The sequence below is a fragment of the Entelurus aequoreus genome, linkage group LG08 (genome assembly GCF_033978785.1).
Source record: "Entelurus aequoreus isolate RoL-2023_Sb linkage group LG08, RoL_Eaeq_v1.1, whole genome shotgun sequence".
Classification (NCBI taxonomy): Eukaryota; Metazoa; Chordata; class Actinopteri; order Syngnathiformes; family Syngnathidae; genus Entelurus; species Entelurus aequoreus.
Genome location: NC_084738.1, coordinates 79422436 through 79445553, shown reverse-complemented (window position 1 = coordinate 79445553; position 23118 = coordinate 79422436). Strand labels below are relative to the sequence as shown.

The following is a 23118-nucleotide window of genomic DNA, read 5'->3' as shown; positions in this document are numbered from 1 at the left end:
TCACGTGCCAAAAATCCTAAACAAACGTAACAGCAGTGAAGACACAAAGAAGATTCACCTTTGGTGACTTTTATTAAGAAAACAAGAGAATTCCGACGATAAAAAGCAAACTACTGATGGAATAAATAAGTCACACATCAAACAAAAATCTGTACAAAGTCAACACAAATGGTCCCGAGGGAGAAAGACGAGTGTGGGAAGGAAGGAAAGATTTCACACTGTGAACACATGAATTAAAAAGTGGGCTGGGCTTAATGAACACATGAATAAGAAAGTGGGCTGAGCTTAATGAACACATGAATTAGAAAGTGGGCTCGGCTTAACAAACACATGAATTAGAAAGTGGGCTGGGTGTAATGAACACATTAATAAGAAAGTGGGTTGGGCTCAATGAACACATGAATAAAAAAGTGGGTTGGGCTCAATAATGACATGAATAAAAGTATGTTGGGCTAAGTGAACACAGGAATTAGAAAGTGGGTTGGGCTTAATAAACATGAATTAGAAAGTGGGTTGGGCTTAATGAACACATGAATAAGAAAGTGGGTTGGCTCAACGAACACATGAATTAGAAAGTGGGTTGGCTCAATGAACACATGAATAAGAAAGTGGGTTAGGCTCAATGATCACATGAGTAAAAGTAGGTTGGGCTAAATGAACACATGAATTAGAAAGTGGGTTGGGCTAAATGAACACATGAATTAGAAAGTGGGTTGGGCTCAACAAACACATGAATTAGAAAGTGGGTTGGCTCAATGAACACAGAAAGTTGGTTAGGCTCAATGATCACATGAGTAAAAGTAGGTTGGGCTAAATGAACACATGAATTAGAAAGTGGGTTGGGCTTAATGAACACATGAATAAGAAAGTGGGTTGGGCATAATGAACACATGAATTAGAAAGTGGGTTGGGTGTAATGAAGACATGAATAAGAAAGTGGGTTGGGCTTATTAAACATGAATTGGAAAGTGGGTTGGGCTAAATGAACACATGAATTAGAAAGTGGGTTGGGCTTAATGAACACATGAATAAGAAAGTGGGTTGGGCTTAATGAACACATGAATTAAAAAGTGGGTTGGGCGTAATGAACACATGAATTAGAAAGTGGGTTGGGCTCAATGAACACATGAAAAGAAAGTGGGTTGGGCTTAATGGAGACATCAATAAGAAAGTGGGCTGGGTTTAATGAACACATGAATTATAAAGAGGGCTGGGCTAAATGAACACATGAATAAGAAAGTGGGTTGGGCTCAATGAACACACGCATGAGAAAGTGGGTTAAGCTCAATGAACACATGAATAAGGAAGTGGGTTGGGCTAAATGAACACATAAATTAGAAAGTGGGCTGGGCTTAATGAACACATGATTAAGAAAGTGGGTTAGGCTCAATGAACACATTAATAAGAAAGTGGGTTGGGCTCAATGAACACATGAATTACAAAGTGGGTTGGGCTTAATGAACACATGACAAGAAAGTGGGTTGGGCTTAATAAACATGAATTGGAAAGTGGGTTGGGCTTAATGAACATGAATTGGAAAGTGGGTTGGGCTTAATGAATAAGAAAGTGGGTTGGGCTTAATGAAGACATGAATAAGAAAGTGGGTTGGGCTTATTAAACATGAATTGGAAAGTGGGTTGGGCTTAATGAACACATGAAAATAAAGTGGGTTGGGCTTAATAAACATGAATTGGAAAGTGGGTTGGGCTTAATAAACATGAATTAGAAAGTGAGTTGGGCTCAATGAACACATGATTTAGAAAGTGAGCTTATTAGCTTGAGAGCTACAAAGTTGAAGAGTGAGAGTGTAACAATGCTAATGCTAAGGTGGAAAGTGAATGAGGTATTTGCTAATCCATCTTGCTGGCCAGCGTGTGACGTCTCTTGTGCCACACTTGCCTGGCCGCCAGTACGCACAACTAACTAACTAACTTGTGCCTGGCCGCCAGTACGCACAACTAACTCCTCCTAGCGTCCACTAGCATACAGCCTGGAAGCCGCTTTTAACCGTCGGTACCTTTCATACAGGACGTAGCGATACACGCTGGCCGACGTCTCGGAGAACAGCGACCATCACTTTCAACACAACGGTTCGTGGTGAATAAATGTCGGGTGTTACTTGCCGCCCCTGTCCTGGCTTTTTGCTATTCCCTTTCACACAGGCGGCTTCTTGCTTCCGATAAAACCTCAGGTGGAAAATAGCCAGGTTTAATTCTTACCCACCCTTCCTGCATCGGTGCCGGTCATAGAGAACGGGGACACAGTAAGCAACAAGCTATTTTGCATCTTTTTTTTCTCAGTGCGAAAAGGAGCTTTCCATGGCAGAAAATAGCCGGGTCAACGCCGCCCTCTAGTTTGTATAGGCGAGATGGAAAAATTGAGTAATAATGTATTTGCATCTTATCCGGCCGGCATTTGTCCACCTTTTCCTTTCACACAGGACCTAGCAATAGCATAAAATAAATGTTGGTTGACATCTGGTGCAATGTAGAATATTTTTTTCAAACAGCGACAATCACTTTCAACACAACATTTTGTGATGAATAAATGTTGGGTGTTACACTTGCCGCCCCCGTTCTGGCTTTTTGCCATTCCCTTTCACACAGGCGGCTTCTTGCTTTCGATAAAACCTCAGAAGGGGGAAAATAGCCAGGTTGAATCCTTACTCCCACTTTCTGCATCGATGACGTTCATACAGAACAGCAACGCGTACTGTATGAAAGGAGCTCTCCATACTAACTGGCAGAAAATAGCCGGGTCGACGCCGCCCTCCACATTGTATCGGTACCGCTAACAGAAGAGCGACATGGAAAAATTGAGTAATGTATCTGCGACCCAGCCGGCATCTATCCACCTTTACCCTTTCATACAGGACTTAGCATTTGTGTGCAATAAATGTTGGTCAACATCTGTTGTGATGCAGAAAACATTTGTCAAACAGCGACAATCACTTTCAACACAACAGTTTGTGATGAATAAATGTTGGATGTTACACTTGCCGCCCCTGTTCTGACTTTTTGTCATTCCCTTTCACACAGATTGCTTTCTTGCTTCTGATAAAACCTGTGAAACGTGGAAAATAGCAAGGTTGAAATCTTATCACCCTTCCTGCATCGGTGCCGTTCATACAGAACAGAGACACAAAGGAAAAAAGATGCAAAAACACCTTATGTGTGAAAGGAGCTCTTCACGCTACACCCTGGGCCAGAAAATAGCCAGGTCGATTCCGCCCTCCATTTTGAATCGGTGCCGCTTACACAAAAAAATTGAGTAATAATGCCAGCTTTTATAAACCGCAGAAAGGAAGCTGTCATAGTACCTCAAATAGCAAAATATTGTACGTGGGTGACATTCACACAGAAAAAACAGCCTCCAAACGACGGAATATTGCTGACGATGTTGTCCTGTCACCCCTAATAAGTGAGCAACATAACTATGTCATGTGTGAAAGGGGCTGCTCCATTCTACCGCCATAAAAGTTGGTCAATTGCCAGTTCTTTGTCAGAACATGGAGGCTTGGGTGGGAAATTGCCAGGTGGACTTGTTCTTTGTGAAAGTAGCTACTTGCCCTGGGTGGACTTATTCTGTGTGAAAGTAGCTACTTGCTCCGGTTGGCCTTGTTCTGTGTAAAAGGAGCTAATTGACCTGGGTGGACTTACTTTGTAGAAGGGGCTACTTACTCTGTGTGAAAGGAGGTACTTGCGCCGGTTGGGCTTGTTCTGTGTAAAAGGAGGTACTTGCGCCGGTTGGGCTTGTTCTGTGAAAAAGGAGCTACTTGCCCTAGGTGGACTTGCACTGTGTGAAAGGAGCTACTTTCTCGGGTGGATTGTTGTGTGTGAAAGGAGATGCTCGCCAAGGTAGACTTATTCTGTGTGAAAGGAGCTACTTGCTCTGTGTAGACTTGCTCTGTGTAAAAGGAGCTACTTGCTCCGGTTGGACTTGCTCTGTGTAAAAGGAGCTACTTTCTCATGCGGACTTGTTCTGTGTGAAAGGAGCTATTTTCTCGGGTGGACTTATTCTGTGTGAAAGGAGCTATTTTATCGGGTGGACTTATTCTGTGTGAAAGGAGCTACTTTCTCGGAAAGGCTTATTCTGTTTAAAAGGAGCTACTTTCTCGGGTGGACTTATTCTGTGTGAAAGGAGCTAGTTTCTAGGGTGGACCTATTCTGTGTGAAAGGAGCTACTTTTATCGAGTAGACTTAACTGTGTGAAAGGAGCCACTTTCTCGGGTGGACTTATTCTGTGTGAAAGGAGCTACTTTCTCAGGTGGACTTATTCTGTGTGAAAGGAGCTACTTTTTTAGGTGGACTTGTTCTGTGTGAAAGGAGCCACTTTCTCGGGTGGACTTATTCTGTGTGAAAGGAGCTACTTTATCGGGTAGACTTATTCTGTGTGAAAGGAGCCACTTTCTCGGGTGGACTTATTCTGTGTGAAAGGAGCTACTTTCTCAGGTGGACTTATTCTGTGTGAAAGGAGCTACTTTTTTAGGTGGACTTGTTCTGTGTGAAAGGAGCTATTTTCTCGGGTGGACTTATTCTGTGTGAAAGGAGCTACTTTATCGGGTAGACTTATTGTGTGTGAAAGGAGCTACTTTATCGGGTAGACTTATTGTGTGTGAAAGGAGCTACTTTATCGGGTAGACTTATTGTGTGTGAAAGGAGCCACTTTCTCGGGTGGACTTATTCTGTGTGAAAGGAGCTACTTTCTCGGGTGGACTTATTCTGTGTAAAAGGAGCCACTTTCTCGGGTGGACTTGTTCTGTGTGAAAGGAGCCATTTTCTCGGGTGGAATTATTCTGTGTGAAAGGAGCTACTTTCTTGGGTAGACTTATTCTGTGTGAAAGGAGCCACTTTCTCGGGTGGACTTATTCTGTGTGAAAAGAGCTACTTTCTCGGGTAGACTTATTCTATTTAAAAGGAGCTACTTTCTCGGGTGGACTTCTTCTGTGTGAAAGGAGCTACTTTCTTGGGTGGACTTACTCAGTGCAAAAGGAGCTTATATAGAATAAGTATACTTATTCTGTGTGAAAGGAGCTATTTTCTCGGGTGGACTTATTCTGTGTGAAAGCTACTTTCTCGGGTAGACTTATTCTGTGTGAAAGGAGCCACTTTCTCGGGTGGACTTATTCTGTGTGAAAGGAGCTACTTTCTCTGGTAGACTTATTCTGTGTAAAAGGAGCTACTTTCTTAGGTGGACTTATTCTGTGTGAAAGGACCTACTTTTTCGGGTGGACTTATTCTGTGTGAAAGGAGCTACTTTTTTAGGTGGATTTGTTCTGTGTGAAAGGAGCTACTTGCTTCCAGGCTCGATGCTAAGCTAAAGGACAGCCGTGCTAAAGCTACGACGACTGACGGCTTTAAGGCAAACACCAAAGCTAAAAGATGGCAGCAAAAAAGCCAGCAAGGCACCTTCTTCGTCCGTGGAAGGAGAGAAGAAGCTTCCGTCTAAAGTGTGATCCATGGTGACAAACATGGTAACAGTGCATCGACCCTCCTGAGAAAAACTTCCTAAACACGTAAAAAAAGAAAGAATATCGGTCTAAGGGGAGCATCGACGCCCCCTCCCTCAAAACAAATTCCTAAAGCGGATACCCGGGCGCCGCCCTTCTGGTCAGACGTGGAAGGAAGCACGTTTGGCGAGGCTGACAATGGAGGATCCATCTTTAGTGGAGGAGTACCGTCCCTTTTGGACAGAAGGGGGCGTGAGTGAGTCCAGAAGCCCGAACTTTAACTCTCGTCAAAGTCCGGACACTCCACTTTGCTCTTCTTGGTGGGCGGGGCCTCTTCATCCACGTCCTGCCACACAAACAACAAACTTGTTTTCCCCCCAAAGGACAGATATGCCACGGAAACAGGAGCGCAGAACATTCATTGTTTATACCTGACTGGCTTTGCTGTCCGAGGCGTCTTTCTCTCCTTCTCGCTTGACGCTTTGCGCTCGATCGGGAACTTCCGACGACGACGCGTTCTTACCTGAGACGCCAAACGCAAGGCGATCAACGACACAATCATCTGGTGTTACGACATTTACCCTTTTTTGTGGAAAAAGTTCACATTTTCGATAAAATGGCTATGCTAAGAATTTTTTTTCGGGAAAAAGGTCCTATCAGTAATGTACCATTCTATTTGGTACATGGTGTAATGATAAGTGTGACCAGTAGATGGCAGTCACACATAAGAGATAAGTGTAAACTGCAAGCTGACGCCTGTAAACAACACCAAAACTTTAAATGTTTCATTGAAAACATAGAACATTACACACGGCGCTCAAAAATCTGTCAAAATGTTTTGTAGTACGACTTTGGTAAGCTATGAAGCCGCACCGCTTGATGGATTGTCTGCGCATTTAGCATACCGTATTTTTCGGACTATAAGTCGCAGTTTTTTTCATAGTTTGGACGGGGGTGCGACTTATGTGTGAAACGATTAACACATTAGCGTAAAATATCAAATAATATTTAGCTCATTCACGTAAGAGACTAGACGTATAAGATCTCATGGGATTTAGCGATTAGGAGTGACAGATTGTTTGGTAAACGTATAGCATGTTCTATATGTTCTAGTTATTTGAATGACTCTTACCATAATATGTTACGTTGTACGTGTAAGTGTGCCTACCTTCTCTGCGTTCTGTGCTCACGCTGGTGCTTCCTGCTTTTAAGCAGCCATCTTGAGACAGCAGCAGCGCAGCAGCATCAGCGCAGCGGTTCTTTGAAGGCTCGTAAAATCAAAACCGGAGCAGTAATCGAAACTCTTTCCGTAAATTTTAATCAGAAGGGTTGATTCTCTCTCCTGTGCTAGTTTGAAGCCGAAACAACAAACGCGCTCAGAGGAGATAGTGTTTGAAGAAAGGTGACCGGTTTTTACAAAAAAAATTGTTTTGGAGGGGGGATTGCAAACTTCCTGTTGATTTTTGCTGAAGGATGTCAAAGAATGAAATGTAGGTTTTACATAGAGGTTTTTGTTTCATGTCTCTAAGACATTCCTACTGGAAGTTACAAGCATTTTTGTCTGTGTTTTCCTCCGAGGAGCAGTTTTGTCTGTTTTATTCCTAGGGGGCGCTAGAGCGCAATTTTGGGTTTTGGGGTTTGGTTTTTTTATTAGATCGCAATTTCCGCCAGTCCTGATATGTGTGTAAAGTTTGGTGAGTTTTGAAGCATTTTGAGGGGGTCAAATTACAGTTCAAAGAGGCAAAAATGAGTGTTTTTAGTAAACTTTTGTCTTGAAGGGGGGATTGCAAACTTCCTGTTGATTTTTGCTGAAGGATGTCAAAGATTGAAATGTAGGTTTTACATAGAGGTTTTTGTTTCATGTCTCTAAGACATTCCTACTGGAAGTTACAAGCATTTTTGTCTGTGTTTTCCTCCGAGGAGCAGTTTTGTCTGTTTTATTCCTAGGGGGCGCTAGAGCGCAGTTTTGGGGTTTGGTTTTTTATTAGATCGCAATTTCCGCCAGTCCTGATATGTGTGTAAAGTTTGGTGAGTTTTGAAGCATTTTGAGGGGGTCAAATTACAGTTCAAAGAGGCAAAAATGAGTGTTTTTAGTAAACTTTTGTCTTGAAGGGGGAATTGCCAACTTCCTGTTGATTTTTGCTGAAGGATGTCAAAGAATGAAATGTAGGTTTTACATAGAGGTTTTTGTTTCATGTCTCTAAGACATTCCTACTGGAAGTTACAAGCATTTTTGTCTGTGTTTGCCTCCGAGGAGCAGTTTTGTCTGTGTTTTATTCCTAGGGGGCGCTAGAGCACAATTTTGAGTTTTGGGGTTCGGTTTTTTATTATATCGCAATTTCCGCCAGTCCTGATGTGTGTGTAAAGTTTGGTGAGTTTTGAAGTATTTTAAGGGGGTCAAATTACAGCTCAAAGAGACAAAAATTAGTGTTTTTAGTAAACTTTTGTCTTGAAGGGGGAATTGCCAACTTCCTGTTGATTTTTGCTGAAGGATGTCAATTAATGAAATGTAGGTTTTACATAGAGGTTTTTGTTTCATGTCTAAGACATTCCTACTGGAAGTTACAAGCCTTTTTGTCTGTGTTTTATTCCTAGGGGGCGCTAGAGCGCAATTTTGAGTTTTGGGGTTCGGTTTTTTTATTACATCGCAATTTCCGCCAGTCCTGATGTGTGTGTAAAGTTTGGTGAGTTTTGGAGTATTTTAAGGGGGTCAAATTACAGCTCAAAGAGGCAAAAATTAGTGTTTTTAGTAAACCTTTGTCTTGAAGGGGGAATTGCCAACTTCCTGTTGATTTTTGCTGAAGGATGTCAATGAATGAAATGTAGGTTTTACATAGAGGGTTTTTGTTTCATGTCTCTAAAACATTCCTACTGGAAGTTACACGCATTTGTGTCTGTGTTTTCCTCCGAGGAGCAGTTTTGTCTGTTTTATTCCTAGGGGGCGCTAGAGCGCAATTTTGAGTTTTGGGGTTCGGTTTTTTTATTAGATCGCAATTTCCGCCAGTCCTGATATGTGTGTAAAGTTTGGTGAGTTTTGAAGCATTTTGAGGGGGTCAAATTACAGTTCAAAGAGGCAAAAATGAGTGTTTTTAGTAAACTTTTGTCTTGAAGGGGGAATTGCCAACTTCCTGTTGATTTTTGCTGAAGGATGTCAAAGAATGAAATGTAGGTTTTACATAGAGGTTTTTGTTTCATGTCTCTAAGACATTCCTACTGGAAGTTACAAGCATTTTTGTCTGTGTTTGCCTCCGAGGAGCAGTTTTGTCTGTGTTTTATTCCTAGGGGGCGCTAGAGCACAATTTTGAGTTTTGGGGTTCGGTTTTTTATTATATCGCAATTTCCGCCAGTCCTGATGTGTGTGTAAAGTTTGGTGAGTTTTGAAGTATTTTAAGGGGGTCAAATTACAGCTCAAAGAGACAAAAATTAGTGTTTTTAGTAAACTTTTGTCTTGAAGGGGGAATTGCCAACTTCCTGTTGATTTTTGCTGAAGGATGTCAATTAATGAAATGTAGGTTTTACATAGAGGTTTTTGTTTCATGTCTAAGACATTCCTACTGGAAGTTACAAGCCTTTTTGTCTGTGTTTTATTCCTAGGGGGCGCTAGAGCGCAATTTTGAGTTTTGGGGTTCGGTTTTTTTATTACATCGCAATTTCCGCCAGTCCTGATGTGTGTGTAAAGTTTGGTGAGTTTTGGAGTATTTTAAGGGGGTCAAATTACAGCTCAAAGAGGCAAAAATTAGTGTTTTTAGTAAACCTTTGTCTTGAAGGGGGAATTGCCAACTTCCTGTTGATTTTTGCTGAAGGATGTCAATGAATGAAATGTAGGTTTTACATAGAGGTTTTTGTTTCATGTCTCTAAAACATTCCTACTGGAAGTTACACGCATTTGTGTCTGTGTTTTCCTCCGAGGAGCAGTTTTGTCTGTTTTATTCCTAGGGGGCGCTAGAGCGCAATTTTGAGTTTTGGGGTTCGGTTTTTTTATTAGATCGCAATTTCCGCCAGTCCTGATGTGTGTGTAAAGTTTGGTGAGTTTTTAAGTATTTTAAGGGGGTCAAATTACAGCTCAAAGAGGCAAAAATGAGTGTTTTTAGTAAACTTTTGTCTTGAAGGGGGAATTGCCAACTTCCTGTTGATTTTTGCTGAAGGATGTCAATGAAGGAAATGTAGGTTTTACATAGAGGTTTTTGTTTCATGTCTCTAAGACATTCCTACTGGAAGTCACAAGCATTTTTGTCTGTGTTTTCCTCCGAGGAGCAGTTTTGTCTGTGTTTTATTCCTAGGGGGCGCTAGAGCGCAATTTTGAGTTTTGGGGTTCGGTTTTTTTATTAGATCGCAATTTCCGCCAGTCCTGATGTGTGTGTAAAGTTTGGTGAGTTTTGAAGCATTTTAAGGGGGTACAATTACAGCTCAAAGAGGCAAAAATTTGTCTTTTTAGTAAACTTTTGTCTTGAAGGGGGAATTGCCAATTTCCTGTTGATTTTTGCTGAAGGATGTCAATGAATGAAATGTAGGTTTTACATAGAGGTTTTTGTTTCATGTCTCTAAGACATTCCTACCGGAAGTTACAAGCATTTTTGTCTGTGTTTTATTCCTAGGGGGCGCTAGAGCGCAATTTTGAGTTTTGGGGTTTGGTTTTTTTATTACATCGCAATTTCCGCCAGTCCTGATGTGTGTGTAAAGTTTGGTGAGTTTTGAAGCATTTTAAGGGGGTCAAATTACAGCTCAAAGAGGCAAAAATGAGTGTTTTTAGTAAACTTTTGTCTTGAAGGGGGAATTGCCAACTTCCTGTTGATTTTTGCTGAAGGATGTCAATGAATGAAATGTAGGTTTTACATTGAGGTTTTTGTTTCATGTCTCTAAGACATTCCTACTGGAAGTTACAAGCATTTTTGTCTGTGTTTTCCTCCGAGGAGCAGTTTTGTCTGTTTTATTCATAGGGGGCGCTAGAGCGCAATTTTGAGTTTTGGGGTTCGGTTTTTTATTAGATCGCAATTTCCGCCAGTCCTGATGTGTGTGTAAAGTTTGGTGAGTTTTGAAGCATTTTAAGGGGGTAAAATTACAGCTCAAAGAGGCAAAAATGAGTGTTTTTAGTAAACTTTTGTCTTGAAGGGGGAATTGCCAATTTCCTGTTGATTTTTGCTGAAGGATGTCAATGAATGAAATGTAGGTTTTACATAGAGGTTTTTGTTTCATGTCTCTAAGACATTCCTACCGGAAGTTACAAGCATTTTTGTCTGTGTTTTATTCCTAGGGGGCGCTAGAGCGCAATTTTGAGTTTTGGGGTTTGGTTTTTTTATTACATCGCAATTTCCGCCAGTCCTGATGTGTGTGTAAAGTTTGGTGAGTTTTGAAGCATTTTAAGGGGGTCAAATTACAGCTCAAAGAGGCAAAAATGAGTGTTTTTAGTAAACTTTTGTCTTGAAGGGGGAATTGCCAACTTCCTGTTGATTTTTGCTGAAGGATGTCAAAGAATGAAATGTAGGTTTTACATAGAGGTTTTTGTTTCATGTCTCTAAGACATTCCTACTGGAAGTTACAAGCATTTTGGTCTGTGTTTTCCTCCGAGGAGCAGTTTTGTCTGTGTTTTATTCCTAGGGGGCGCTAGAGCGCAATTTAGAGTTTTGGAGTTCGGTTTTTTTTTTTTATTAGATCGCAATTTCCGCCAGTCCTGATGTGTGTGTAAAGTTTGGTGAGTTTTGAAGTATTTTAAGGGGGTCCAATTACAGCTCAAAGAGGCAAAAATGAGTGTTTTTAGTAAACTTTTGTCTTGAAGGGGGAATTGCCAACTTCCTGTTGATTTTTGCTGAAGGATGTCAATGAATGAAATGTAGGTTTTACATAGAGGTTTTTGTTTCATGTCTCTAAGACATTCCTACCGGAAGTTACAAGCATTTTTGTCTGTGTTTTATTCCTAGGGGGCGCTAGAGCGCAATTTTGAGTTTTGGGGTTCGGTTTTTTATTACATCGCAATTTCCGCCAGTCCTGATGTGTGTGTAAAGTTTGGTGAGTTTTGGAGTATTTTAAGGGAGACAAATTACAGCTCAAAGAAGCAAAAATGAGTGTTTTTAGTAAACTTTTGTCTTGAAGGGGGAATTGCCAACTTCCTGTTGATTTTTGCTGAAGGATGTCAATGAATGAAATGTAGGTTTTACATAGAGGTTTTTGTTTCATGTCTCTAAGACATTCCTACTGGAAGTTACAAGCATTGTGTCTGTGTTTTCCTCCGAGGAGCAGTTTTGTCTGTTTTATTCCTAGGGGGCGCTAGAGCGCAATTTTGAGTTTTGGGGTTCGGTTTTTTATTAGATCGCAATTTCCGCCAGTCCTGATGTGTGTGTAAAGTTTGGTGAGTTTTGAAGTATTTTAAGGGGGTCAAATTACAGCTAAAAGAGGCAAAAATGAGTGTTTTTAGTAAACTTTTGTCGTGAAGGGGGAATTGCCAATTTCCTGTTGATTTTTGCTGAAGGATGTCAATGAATGAAATGTAGGTTTTACATAGAGGTTTTTGTTTCATGTCTCTAAGACATTCCTACTGGAAGTTACAAGCATTTTTGTCTGTTTTATTCCTAGGGGGCGCTAGAGCGCAATTTTGAGTTTTGGGGTTCGGTTTTTTTTATTACATCGCAATTTCCGCCAGTCCTGATGTGTGTGTAAAGTTTGGTGAGTTTTGGAGTATTTTAAGGGGGTCAAATTACAGCTCAAAGAGGCAAAAATGAGTGTTTTTAGTAAACCTTTGTCTTGAAGGGGGAATTGCCAACTTCCTGTTGATTTTTGCTGAAGGATGTCAATGAATGAAATGTAGGTTTTACATAGAGGTTTTTGTTTCATGTCTCTAAAACATTCCTACTGGAAGTTACACGCATTTTTGTCTGTGTTTTCCTCCGAGGAGCAGTTTTGTCTGTTTTATTCCTAGGGGGCGCTAGAGCGCAATTTTGAGTTTTGGGGTTCGGTTTTTTTATTAGATCGCAATTTCCGCCAGTCCTGATGTGTGTGTAAAGTTTGGTGAGTTTTTAAGTATTTTAAGGGGGTCAAATTACAGCTCAAAGAGGCAAAAATTAGTGTTTTTAGTAAACTTTTGTCTTGAAGGGGGAATTGCCAACTTCCTGTTGATTTTTGCTGAAGGATGTCAATGAATGAAATGTAGGTTTTACATAGAGGTTTTTGTTTCATGTCTCTAAGACATTCCTACTGGAAGTTACAAGCATTTTTGTCTGTGTTTTGTCTGTTTTATTCCTAGGGGGCGCTAGAGCGCAATTTTGAGTTTTGGGGTTCGGTTTTTTTATTAGATCGCAATTTCCGCCAGTCCTGATGTGTGTGTAAAGTTTGGTGAGTTTTTAAGTATTTTAAGGGGGTCAAATTACAGCTCAAAGAGGCAAAAATTAGTGTTTTTAGTAAACTTTTGTCTTGAAGGGGGAATTGCCAACTTCCTGTTGATTTTTGCTGAAGGATGTCAATGAATGAAATGTAGGTTTTACATAGAGGTTTTTGTTTCATGTCTCTAAGACATTCCTACTGGAAGTTACAAGCATTTTTGTCTGTGTTTTCCTCCGAGGAGCAGTTTTGTCTGTTTTATTCCTAGGGGGCGCTAGAGCGCAATTTTGAGTTTTGGGGTTCGATTTTTTATTAGATCGCAATTTCCGCCAGTCCTGATGTGTGTGTAAAGTTTGGTGAGTTTTGAAGCATTTTAAGGGGGTCAAATTACAGCTCAAAGAGGCAAAAATGAGTGTTTTTAGTAAACTTTCGTCTTGAAAGGGGAATTGCCAACTTCCTGTTGATTTTTGCTGAAGGATGTCAATGAATGAAATGTAGGTTTTACATAGAGGTTTTTGTTTCATGTCTCTAAGACATTCCTACTGGAAGTTACAAGCATTTTTGTCTGTGTTTTCCTCCGAGGAGCAGTTTTGTCTGTTTTATTCCTAGGGGGCGCTATAGCGCAATTTTGAGTTTTGGGGTTCGGTTTTTTATTAGATCGCAATTTCCGCCAGTCCTGATGTGTGTGTAAAGTTTGGTGAGTTTTGAAGCATTTTAAGGGGGTCCAATTACAGCTCAAAGAGGCAAAAATGAGTGTTTTTAGTAAACTTTTGTCTTGAAGGGGGAATTGCCAACTTCCTGTTGATTTTTGCCCGAGGAAATTAATTAATGAAATGTAGGTCTAAGTGAGACCTACATAGAGGTTTTTGTTTCATGTCTCTACGACATTCGTACTGGGAGTTAGAGGCAGTTTTCCTAGAGCGCAATTTTGAGTTTTGGGGTTTGTTTTTTTTGACTAAAGAGTTTTGTTTTTGCCATTACTGATGTGTGTGTCAAATTTGGTGAGTTTTGAAGCATGTTAAGGGTGTCAAATTCCATCCATCCATCCATTTTCTACCGCTTATTCCCTTCGGGGTTGCGGGGGGCGCTGGAGCCTATCTCAGGGTGTCAAATTAATTAATTTACCGTAATTTCCGGACTATAAGCCGCACCTGACTATAAGCCGCACCAGCTAAATTTAGGGGAACATACAGATTGCTCCATATATAAGCCGCACCCGACTATAAGCCGCAGGGTTTTGATGTGTAATTACCGTAGTATATAGGGGTTCCTGCTACCACGGAGGGGATTGTCGGGACAGAGATGACTGTTTGGGAACGCAAAGCGTCCCATTTATTAACAATAAATCTTTCAATCATTCAATCAAACTTTCACATCTTTGACATGGCGAACAGCATTCGTGCAGAGTACAAATAATACAACGGTGCAAAGTAATACAAAGTGCTCGCCTGTACGTTATCAAAATAACCAGCCTACCGGTATATGAAAAGTCAGTCTTTAATCATTGTGTCATCGTCTTCCTCCTGCGTACTAAAACCACCGAAATCCTCTTCGTCGGTGTCGGAGAAGAACAGGCCGTAAATAAGCCGCACCCTTGTATAAGCCGCAGGGACCAGAACGAGGGGAAAAAGTAGCGGCTTATAGTCCGGAAATTACGGTAATTTAAATTAACTAAACGTTACACTGGTATTAACATACCAGGCACGTTCTCAGTTGGTTATTTATGCCTCATATAACGTACACTTATTCAGCCTGTTGTTCACTATTCTTTAGTTATTTTAAATTGCCTTTCAAATGTCTTATTCTTGGTGTTGGATTTTATCAAATAAATTTCCCCCCAAAATGCGACTTATACTCCAGTGCGACTTATACATGTTTTTTTCCTTCTTTATTATGCATTTTCGGACGGTGCGACTTATACTCCGGAGCGACTTATACTCCGAAAAATATGGTACAAGTTTTATTATGGTGTGTGTATAAGGGCCGCAACATGGCACCTATTAGCAGACATATTACCTGGCGTTTTGTTTCGCAATATTATGCAAAAGAAACTTTTCTTACCTTCTGGTACCTGCTGATGTGTATTTGGGATCTGCATAAGTCCTGAAAATGTGCACACGTCCGCCATTGAAGTCCGTGCCGACACCGTAGTCATAAATTTTGAGAAAATCTATCGCAATCTAAGGAGGTCTGTCTTTTTTAAGAATAGTCGTGATATTACGAAAATAAGTACTGTATTTTCCGGACCACAGGGCGCACCGGATTATATGATGAGCGGGTCTAGTCAGGGCTATTTTCATACATAAGGCGCACCGGATTATAAGGCGCATTACACGGGTCATTTTTTTTCTGAATGTAAAACACTTCCTTGTGGTCTACATAACATGTGATGGTGGTTCTTTGGTCAAGCACAGTACAATCCATCAAGCGGTGCGGCTCCATACCTTACCAAAGTCTTACTAAAACATTTTGATAGATTTTTGAGCGGCGTGTGTAATGTTCTATATTTTCAATGGAACACATAACATTTTGGTGTTGTTTACTTGAGTCATATTGCAGTCTACACGTACCTCTTATGTGTGACTGCCATCATATTGCAGTATACACGTACCTCTTATGTGTGACTGCCATCATATTGCAGTCTACACGTATCTCTTATGTGTGACTGCCATCATATTGCAGTCTACACGTACCTCTTATGTGTGACTGCCATCATATTGCAGTCTACACGTACCTCTTATGTGTGACTGCCATCATATTGCAGTCTACACGTATCTCTTATGTGTGACTGCCATCATATTGCAGTTTACACATCTCTTATGTGTGACTGCCATCATATTGCAGTCTACACGTATCTCTTATGTGTGACTGCCATCATATTGCAGTCTACACATATCTCTTGTGTGACTGACATCATATTGCAGTCTACACGTATCTCTTATGTGTGACTGCCATCATATTGCAGTCTACACGTATTTCTTATGTGTGACTGCCATCATATTGCAGTCTACACGTATCTCTTATGTGTGACTGCCATCATATTGCAGTCTACACGTATCTCTTATGTGTGACTGCCATCATATTTCAGTCTACACGTATTTCTTATGTGTGACTGCCATCATATTGCAGTCTACACGTATCTCTTATGTGTGACTGCCATCATATTGCAGTCTACACGTTTTTCTTATGTGTGACTGCCATCATATTGCAGTCTACACGTATCTCTTATGTGTGACTGCCATCATATTGCAGTCTACACGTATTTCTTATGTGTGACTGCCATCATATTGCACTCTACACGTATCTCTTATGTGTGACTGCCATCATATTGCAGTCTACACGTATTTCTTATGAGGGACTGCCATCATATTGCAGTATACACGTACCTCTTATGTGTGACTGCCATCATATTGCAGTCTACACGTATCTCTTATGTGTGACTGCCATCATATTGCAGTCTACACGTATCTCTTATGTGTGACTGCCATCATATTGCAGTCTACACGTATTTCTTATGTGTGACTGCCATCATATTGCAGTCTACATGTATCTCTTATGTGTGACTGCCATCATATTGCAGTCTACACGTTTTTCTTATGTGTGACTGCCATCATATTGCAGTCTACACGTATTTCTTATGTGTGACTGCCATCATATTGCAGTCTACACGTATCTCTTATGTGTGACTGCCATCATATTGCAGTCTACCTGTACCTCTTATGTGTGACTGCCATCATATTGCAGTCTACACGTATCTCTTATGTGTGACTGCCATCATATTGCAGTTTACACATATCTCTTATGTGTGACTGCCATCATATTGCAGTCTACACGTATCTCTTGTGTGTGACTGCCATCATATTGCAGTCTACACGTATCTCTTATGTGTGACTGCCATCATATTGCAGTCTACACGTACCTCTTATGTGTGACTGCCATCATATTGCAGTCTACACGTACCTCTTATGTGTGACTGCCATCATATTGCAGTCTACACGTACCTCTTATGTGTGACTGCCATCATATTGCAGTCTACACGTATCTCTTATGTGTGACTGCCATCATATTGCAGTCTACACGTACCTCTTATGTGTGACTGCCATCATATTGCATTAGCGTTACAGTTCGCTGTCAAAAATCTAGCACCACAATTTGTGTCCCACCTCTCTTGGCATCAGAACTCTGCTCAGTCTTGGCCTCGTTTTCGCGATGAGACGCCGTAGTGGACTCCGGTGCCGGACTGGTGCTACAGCTGGTTTCCTGTTTGACGGGTGACGAGTCGGCGATGGAGCTCTGGTTGCTGTTGTCATCTGGAAACGCGCACAAAACAGGGATCGGAGTTGTTCTAGAGCAAATATTGAACAAAATGTGTTTTGGTTCTCACCGTGCATGTCCATCATCCCGGGGGACGAACTATTCTCTGGAGTGGTCAACTCAGAGCCGTATTTCTCATCCTTGCCCTTCTTCTTGTTCTTGTTTTTCTTCACAGGACAAAAGCACTTATTCAACTTAGGCAGCTCATTTCGGCGCCGCACGGAGAAAGGTTGTTCCGTTACTCACGTCGTCCGATTTGGGCTCCGTCACCGGAACCCACTTGTAGATACGAAGGGACGTGTCCCCGACAGTCACCCATTTCTTCTCCCTGGACAGGGCAGACATCACAGGAAGTGACATTGTTGATATTAAAAGTCAAACAGGAAGTGGTATCATTAGCGTTATTAAACGGGAGGTTATATTTAGGTAATTAACATTTCTGTGATGTTTGTTTAGGGATCGAAGGTCCCTGGTGGCCTTGCCGCGTACGTGCAGTGATTTCTCCAGATTCTCTGAACCTTTTGATGATATTACGGAGCGTAGATGGTGAAATCCCTAAATTCCTTGCAATAGCTGGTTGAGAAAATGTTGTTCTTAAACAAATTGCTCAGGCATTTGTTGACAAAGTGGTGACCCTCGCCCCATCTTTGTTTGTGAATGACTGAGCATTTCATGGAAGCTGCTTTTATACCCAATCATGGCACCCACCTGTTCCCAATTAGCCTGTTCACCTGTGGGATGTTTCAAATAAGTCTTTGATGAGCATTCCTCAACTTTCTCAGTCTTTTTTGCCACTTGTGCCAGCTTTTTTGAAACATGTTGCAGGCATCAACTCCAAATGAGCTAATATTTGCAAAAAATAACAAAGTTTTCCAGTTCGAACGTTAAGTATCTTGTCTTTGCAGTCTATTCAATTGAATATAGGTTGAAAAGGATTAGCAAATCATTGTATTCTCTTTTTATTTACCATTTACACAACGTGACAACTTCACTGTTTTTGGGTTTTGTACAAACAATCACTTTTAAGCCAAGATTTAATACTTACCAACATTTTAGCGGTAGTTTAGACAACAAATACGAACTATTAGACTTGACGATGGCCAGTAAAACCAGAAGTCTCGTTGTTGACATTTCCACCACTCGGAAGTGACATTTACATAAGTTAAAGTAATATTGTCACTCGCATATCAAAGTAATTATATTGAAAAACAATCACATTTGAGCTAACATTTGATAATGAACAATATTGTAGCGGTAACTAAACAATAAATATGAACTATTAGAAAACGCAAGTCACGTTGTTGACATGTCGACAACCCGGAAGTGACATTTACATAAGGTAAAGTAATATTGTGACTTAGACAAACATTGATGATCCACAAGGGAAATTGTTTTACACAGTAGCTCAGTTACAAAGGATGGAAAGTGTACGGATGGAAAGGATAATGCAGGTATAAAGTAAACAAAAAAGGTACCGTCGTAGCAATATAAAATTTCTGTAATATTTACTTATTATATATACTGTATATAATGTATACTGATATATTATATATATTACATTAGATTTTCATATAATATATACTTGTATATAAAATAATTATATTTCAAAACAATCACATTTGAGCTAATATTTAACAATGTTGTAGCGGTAACTAAACAATAAATACCAACTATTAGAAACCGGAAGTCACGTTGTTGACATGTCGACAACCCGGAAGTATCATTTGTAAAGTAATATTCTGACTTGCATATAAAAGCAATCACTATAAGAAACAATCACATTTGTAACTAACATTTAATATTTACCAACATTGTAGCGGTAGTTCAGAAAAAAAGTGCTAACTATTAGACTTCACTATGGGCAGTAAAACCGGAAGTCGCGTCGTTACCAGGACGTGACATTTACGTGGAGTAAAGTAATATTTTGACTTGCATATAACAGTAATTATATTTTTTTAAAACAATCACATTTTAGCCAACATGTTATATTCACCAGCAGTAGTTTAACAATAAATACCACCTATTAGACTTGATGATGGGCAGTAAAACAACGGAAAGTCACGTTCATTTACGTGGGGTAGAGTAATATTTTGACTTGCATATGAATGAAATCACTATAAGATACAATCACAGTCGAAAGTAACATTTAATATTTATTAACATTCTAGTGGTAGTTTAGAAAATAAAAGCGAACTATTCGACCTAAATATAGCCAGTAAAACCGGAAGTCACGTGTTGACATATCGACAACCCTGAAGGGACATTTACGTGGGATAAAGTAATATTTTGACTTGCATTTAAAAATAATCACATTTAGGAACAATCACATTTCAGCCAACGTTGTAGTTTAGACAATAAATACAAACTATTTAGACCGCATGCTGGGCAGTGAAACCGGAAGTCACATTGTTGACATGTCGACAACCCGGAAGTGACATTTAGTGGGATAAAGTAATAGTTTGACTTGCATATGAAAGTAATTATATTAAAAAAAAACAATCACATTTGAGCCAACATTTAATATTCCCCGACATTGTAGCGGTAGTTTAACAATAAATACAACCTATTAGACTTGATGTTGGGCAGTAAAACAACGGAAAGTCACGTTCATTTACGTGGGGTAAAGTAATATTTTGACTTGCATATGAGAGAAATCACTATAAGATACAATCACATTCGTAACTAACAGTTAATATTTACCAACATTCTAGTGGTAGTTTAGAAAAAAAATGTGAACCATTCGACCTAAATATAGCCAGTAAAACCGGAAGTCACATGTTGACATATCGACAACCCTGAAGTGACATTTACGTGGGATAAAGTAATATTTTGACTTGCATATAAAAGTAATCACATTTAGGAACAATCACTTTTAAGCCAACATATTTACCAACGTTGTAATTTAGACAATAAATACAAACTATTTAGACTGCATGCTGGGCAGTGAAACCGGAAGTCACGTTGTTGACATGTCGACAACACGGGAGTGACATTTAGTGGGGTAAAGTAATAGTTTGACTTGCATATAAAAGTAATCACATTTAAGAACAATCACATTTCAGCCAACATATTTACCAACATTGTAGTTTAGACAATAAATACTAACTATTCAGACCGCATGCTGGGCAGTGAAACCGGAAGTCACGTTGTTGACATGTCGACAACCCGGAAGTGACATTTGGTGGGATAAAGTAATAGTTTGACTTGCATATGAAAGAAATCACTATAAGATACAATCACATTCGTATCTAACATTTAATATTTACCAAAGTTTAGAAAATAAATGCGAACTATTCGACCTGACGATAGCCAGTAAAACCGGAAGTCACGTGTCGACATATCGACAACCCTGGAGTGACATTTAAGTGGGGTAAATATTTTGACTTGCATATGAATGTAATCACATTTACGAACAATCACATTTCAGCCAACATATTCACCAACGTTGTAGTTTAGACAATAAATACAAACTATTTAGACTGCATGCTGGGCAGTGAAACCGGAAGTCACGTTGTTGACATGTCGACAACACGGGAGTGACATTTAGTGGGATAAAGTAATAGTTTGACTTGCATATAAAAGTAATCATGTTTAGGAACAATCACATTTCAGCCAACATATTCACCAACGTTGTAGTTTAGACAATAAATACTAACTATTTAGACCGCATGCTGGGCAGTGAAACCGTAAGTCACGTTGTTGACATGTCGACAACCCGGAAGTGACATTTAGTGGGGATAAGTAATAGTTTGACTTGCATATAAAAGTAATTATATTTTTTAAAAAACAATCACATTTGAGCCAACATTTAGTATTCACCCACATTGTAGCGATAGTTTAACAATAAATACAACCTATTAGACTTGATGATGGGCAGTAAAACAACGGAAAGTCACGTTCATTTACGTGGGGTAAAGTAATAATTTGACTTGCATATGAAAGAAATCACTATAAGATACAATCACATTCGTAACTAACATTTAATATTTACCAACATTCTAGTGGTAGTTTATAAAATAAATGCGAAATATTCGACCTGATGATAGCCAGTAAAACCGGAAGTCACATGTTGACATATCGCCAACCCTAAAGTGACATTTACGTGGGATAAAGTAATATTTTGACTTGCATATGAAAGAAATCACTAAAAGGTACAATCACATTCGAAACGTATATTTACCAACATTCTAGTGGTAGTTTAGAAAATAAATGCGAACTATTCGACCTAAATATAGCCGTAAAACCGGAAGTCACGTGTTGACATATCGCCAACCCTGAAGGGACATTTATGTGGTATAAAGTAATATCTTGACATGCATATGAAATAAATCAATATAAGATACAATCACATTCGTAACTAACATTTAATATCCACCAACATTCTAGTGGTAGTTTAGAAAATAAATGCGAACTATTCGACCTAAATATAGCCAGGAAAACCGGAAGTCACGTGTTGACATATCGACAACCCTGAAGGGACATTTACGTGGGATAAAGTAAAATTTTGACTTGTATATAAAAGTAATTATATATTTTTTTAAATCACGTTTTAGCTAACATATTTACCAACGTTATAGTTTAGACAATAAATACTAACTATTTAGACCGCATGCTGGGCAGTGAAACCGGAAGTCACGTTGTTGACATGTCGACAACCCGGAAGTGACATTTAGTGGGATAAAGTAATTGTTTGACTTGCATATAAAAGGTAATAGTTCGATTTTCATATAAAAGTAATCACATCTTAATCGGACATATTTGAAAATAATCGACATTGTAGTTATAAAAATGAATGAGCGCTAAGCTAACGTTTGAACGTTATTCAAAGGCTGTAACTTCCAGCGAGTAGCACATGCTAGCTTGTTTAAAGATGTCATGTTTCTCTCCAAACAAGCGGCAACAAGAACATTAATTGGGAGTATAATAAATTATGACACGTTTTAAGTGTTAAAAAAGGTTTAACTCAAAGTGTTTATTTGATTACAAACTTCGGTTTATGTCCAATGGCGAACTAAACTAGCTAAATATATTTATGTATACACGGCGTGCTAATAACACACCTAATGTGTTGTTGAAATGTTATTTTATGTTTAAAAACACGCCTTTTATTTCCAGTGTGGCAGCAATCTTTGTTCCAGCAGGCGACTTCCCGCTCCCCACCCCCACCGAGACTCGTCCTCCGCCACCCTCAAAAAAGGGAAAGAAGAAAAAAAAAGCGCTCGGTTTAAAAGTCTAAAGTGCTCCGAGTCGAGGGCGTCGTCGTGGTAACGTTACGTCCCAGTCCCGACAACCGCAGCCCCGCTCGGGGCGTTGGAAAAGTCCTCCACCCCCGTGTGTGCTCCGCGTCAGGCGGCTTCATGTGACTGCAGAAATGGCTTCTTCTCGCCCCGACAAAGCAGCGAGGAGCGGCGGCCGGTGGACGCCGGATGAGGGCTCCCCATGCACACGCACACCTCATGTCAAGTCAAGCCCGTCAAAGGACGCCGAATATCAGCCTCGCGTTCTTTAATTCCCCGCTTTCTCCTCGTTAGATAACCGAGGCAGCTTTTTTTTTGTCTCCGACCCCCCCTCTCCCTTTTTCTCGTCGCTTCCGCCACTTACCATTTTCGTACTTTCTCGATAGCGGCCATCACCCGCTTGATGTCATCTTTGGCCCTGCTCCGGGTCTCCGCTCGGACCGACCTGCCCGACATTGCCGCGGTGGGTTGAGACGGTTTTACGGGGGACGACTCGCCGGCTCTTCCAACACACAATGCAAAACAGTGGAGCGCACAGCGGGACCAGTGCGCATGCGCGGACCACTAGCCGGGGAGGGGGGGGGGGGGGGACTGTAACAACCGGATCGGTCCCGGACGACTCGATCGGTCCACGCATGCGCGAAAAACGTCACTTCCTGGACTCGCCATACGTCGTAGCTTCTGCGGCGTCACGTTTCAATGTTTTGTAATAAAACGAATAGTTTTATGTAAATCATTAATAAAAAATGAACAAGGGGTACATATATTTTTTAATGAGAACAAGTTATAAGAATTTTTTTTTCTTAAAAA

At 40.2% G+C, this 23118-nt stretch overlaps 1 protein-coding gene across 1 annotated transcript; it reads right to left on the bottom strand.

The window, feature by feature from the left end:
- Window positions 1-645: 645 nt before the first annotated feature.
- On the bottom strand, window positions 646-22865 carry LOC133656319 (B-cell CLL/lymphoma 7 protein family member A-like). Its single transcript, XM_062057348.1, has 6 exons — window positions 22673-22865; window positions 17318-17399; window positions 17142-17238; window positions 16921-17067; window positions 5881-5972; window positions 646-5795 (listed from the first exon to the last, which is right to left on the bottom strand). Exons 1-6 carry the CDS (start codon window positions 22762-22764, stop codon window positions 5727-5729), a joined length of 579 nt encoding a protein of 192 aa, XP_061913332.1. The 5' UTR covers window positions 22765-22865; the 3' UTR covers window positions 646-5726.
- Between the last annotated feature and the right edge of the window lie 253 nt (window positions 22866-23118).